The following is a 3,852-nucleotide window of genomic DNA, read 5'->3' on the forward strand; positions in this document are numbered from 1 at the left end:
ATTTACCAACAAACGTTATACCGATAAAGTTTTTACCTTCACTTTGACTAAGTTTTCATCTTATCTACTAAATTTGTTCGTTGGTAATACTACATTTTCTTATAATGAATAATATTTGAATTGAAAAATAAAATGTAAGATCTTACAACATTTAATTATCACTAAATAGAGGAATAGTTTGATCACAAAGAAGTGATACAGATGAGAAAAGTTAAATGCACACCAAACTTATTAACACACAGGTAGAGGAGATAAATAGGTATGATTGAAAAAAAAAATAGTAAAAGACAATAGATATGTTGATGAAGTGTATAGTATTTAAAGATGTTTATACATCATCACTATTACTTGAACCGAAACCTTAAACTTTTTTCCTTAGGCCAAAACGGGTTGAGAAAAACAGATCTCTGACCCAGAGGGGAGACCAAGAGAGAAAGGCAAACAAAGGAGTCAAGTGACCAAAAACAATTTGCTTTGGTGGTTTAGGGCTTAAAACCTTTTTAGCCACATGTGTAGCAAAAACTCTACCATCCGTTGCTTTGTCACCCTGAGAAGCTCTAGCTCGCTCCTCAATGACCTCTTTAAAGTCCTTATAAAGCTTCCACTCATAATTACCCAATCTCTCCGTATTGGCCCTCCCAAAGTTTGATCTCACAGAGCCTGGCAAAACTAGAACTACGTTGATCCCAAAAGGCCTAAGTTCTAGGCGCAAACTGTTTGTCATGGCATGCACTGCAGCCTTGCTAGCACAATAAGACCCTGCCCAAGGGGTTGAAACTTGGCCTACCACACTGCCAACATTTACTATACTCCCACTTCTTCTCATAGCCATGTGAGGCACCACATGCTGCACCATTCTTAGTTGCCCCAGTGTGTTAATTTCCCAAGTCTTTCTAATTGTATCAAGTGGCAACTCAGCCAATGGCCCAGTGCTACCTATTCCAGCATTATTAATCAATATATCTATCCGACCATGTTTTGATATAACATTGGCCACAGCTGAAGACACACTTTCATCACAAGACACATCAAGCTCAAATGTCTCTATGTTATCTGACTGCAAATCTGACATGTCTTGCATCCGTGCTGAGATGTCAGAGGCCAAAACGTGGCATTTTTTCTCAGCAAATGCCATACAGTACTCGTAGCCGATGCCACCTTTGGCACAGCCAGTCACTAGAACTATTTTGCGTTCACTCATTTTGGTTGTACTTCTGGTTCAATATTTGGGTTCTCATCCTCTTATATAGATGAAATCAGATGTAACAATAATAAGAAAACTAATTTATTATAAATTATCCTATGTTGTTAGCTCATTTTTTCGTCACATCATTAGGATAAAGAATATTCTTTGCAACATATGCTGTTATGCTTCTTGTATCTTCTTGGATTATCCGTCTGCCGGCTACGTACGTTGGACTTGTTTTCTTTATGTCTGCAGTATGATGGAGATTTGTAGTTGTTTTCTTTATGGCTGCAGTGATGGGTATGCATCCTGTCACTTTCTGATGCACACATTTCGCCACAAACATGGTTCCATATGCGCAAGACTTTTTCAGCTTTTAATGAGCCACTGTGATGAATTAAACAATCCAAGACGCTCTAGTAGTACAAATTTGGTTCTCCTCGGATCATAAATAAACACATTTTAACATTTTATTTCTTTGCCCTCTTCTATGATTTATATTCCATTCCAACTGTGTTTAAAAAGGCTTGGAGGTTGTATTCAGAAAAATTTATAAAAATTTATATACGAATTATTAAGTTAAATTCGTAACAGAAAATTGTAATATTAATTATCTAATACGTATAACAAATTTTCATTAAAATAGATTTAAAATAATTCAACTGATATATGAATTTAAACTTAATCTAATTTAATGGATGTGAGATTTTCAATAATAATAATAATTGAATTTCTGCTATACCCATTCAGTATGCCTCACTAAATAATAAGAGGGTCACGATCAAATTACATCAAGATCTGAAAAACTTCTAATTTAGTTTAACCACTCAAATAATTCACTATAAATCTCAGACCAGCTTCTTCTAGATAGTTTTGCTCGCAAATTTCCTACGCCCTTCCAAATGAGCACAGTTTATTCAAATTAGACCAAATGAGGTTACAATATTCATACTCTATTGTAAATATAATATTTTTATTCTCCACTGGCATGTTTTTTTCTCTTGAAAACAGAAAAGAGTACAAGGCACCAGTTACAAATTGCTACACTCCTTCTAACCACAAGTTTATTAGAAATCTTGATTATTATTTGATTGGGGCAATGGCTATATGTTTGTATTTCAAAAATCGATTAAAAAGTTCATGATTGGAAGAAGCCCAGTCTGTAAATTTGAATTAATATTAATCCAGTTCTTAAAATGGTTGGTATACAATGAGGGTGTTGTGTTTTCTCATCTGCGACGGCAAAGATGCATGACCTAGAATCGAAGTTTGCAGACATTTCATGTGTACAGGTTTGATGTTTTGGATTATATCTTATTCTCACTAGTTTCCGTTCCTTATTTCTGCAATATTTTTCTCTTATATCGAAATAAGGCATTGCTGTGAGCATGTGGTTCTATACCATGATAGCAACTTCTGTAGTTTTTTTTTTTTCAGTATACAAATCATTTGTTTTTTTATGCATGATTGTTTGGCTTGTCTATAAACAGTGTTTTACATAGTTGGAGATTACGTCAGTTGATCATGTTGATCTAGTTTCTTACTTCTTGCAGTTTAGTTTGTTAAATGTTTCTGTCCTGGTTAAAGTTGTTTTGGAGTAGCATTTGGATTGCAATAGTAAATGAAATCTGGGAGCACATAAATAAACATATTTTTCAAGGTGGAGTGATCGACCATTCAGAAATGTTTATCTTGATTTAATTAGAGGTTTGGTCTTAGGTAACATATAAATCTAATTCTACTTGTTCGCTGCATTGATCATGTGGCTTGTATGTTTTCAATTAAGTGAGCTTTTGCAAGGTTTATTAATTTGACTGAGACATTTGTTGTTTTAAGTTTATAAGGATTGGGTAGGTTAGAAGGAGTTCTAATGACTTGTTGTGTTATGGTTATGTATAAGGGTTGAACTACCCATAAAGTTGATTTCATGCCATTACTTGCTCCTTAGAGATTAGTTTTAGAGCAAAACCCATAACTAGTATCATTACGGTATTATGATAAAAAAAATATTTGTTAATGATTAATAAAAATTCATATCATAAAAAAAATGATAAAACGTAAGAATTTAATAAATATTTGTATCTAATATAGTATTCAACAAGTAAATAATGCATGAGAATAAAATTATTTTCATCTATTCATCACAAAATATGTAAAGATAAATTATAAATTTAGTTAGTTTATTATTAATAAGTAAAATAATTACCATTCTGAATTTTTAAATTCTTACAAGATATGGTGATATTTTTGGTGTTTTTTTTAAACCAGTTAACCTATATAATTAAAAACTAATTTTAATAATTATTAACAAATATCATAAATATTATATTTGTATTGTATTTAAAATAATTTTTATAGCTAATTTTCAAAATTTTCATAAACAGTTCTTATATACACTATTTAAAAAAATATATAATTAAAATTATAAATATTTACTAATGTTTGAACACAAATCTCTACCAAAAATATTCATCCACAAATTAAGTGTAATCTTTTTCTCCTTACTTATATAAAAACACGTTTCTAGGTGTATTGAAAATATTTCATTCAAATAAATTATATTTTTATACTTTCACTAAAAATACTCACTCAGTTTGTCATATTAATTTAAATATTAGTTCGATCATAGTAAAAAGTTAACTTCATTAAATAAAGCGGACATTTCT

At 31.3% G+C, this 3,852-nt stretch overlaps 1 protein-coding gene across 1 annotated transcript; it reads right to left on the reverse strand.

Annotated features, from left to right (window-relative positions):
• Window positions 1-227: 227 nt before the first annotated feature.
• LOC137805956 (short-chain dehydrogenase virD) lies at window positions 228-1,201 on the reverse strand. The gene has a single exon (XM_068605833.2). It carries the CDS (start codon window positions 1,199-1,201, stop codon window positions 362-364), a length of 840 nt encoding a protein of 279 aa, XP_068461934.1. The 3' UTR covers window positions 228-361.
• Window positions 1,202-3,852: the final 2,651 nt, after the last annotated feature.

The sequence above is a fragment of the Phaseolus vulgaris genome, chromosome 3, assembly GCF_051622355.1.
Source record: "Phaseolus vulgaris cultivar YP4 chromosome 3, ASM5162235v1, whole genome shotgun sequence".
In the NCBI taxonomy this organism is placed as follows: Eukaryota; Viridiplantae; Streptophyta; class Magnoliopsida; order Fabales; family Fabaceae; genus Phaseolus; species Phaseolus vulgaris.

Coding starts and splice junctions, on each gene's coding strand:
- LOC137805956 (XM_068605833.2), bottom strand. CDS start 1,201: ATGAGTGAACGCAAAATAGTTCTAGTGACTGGCTGTGCCAAAGGTGGC.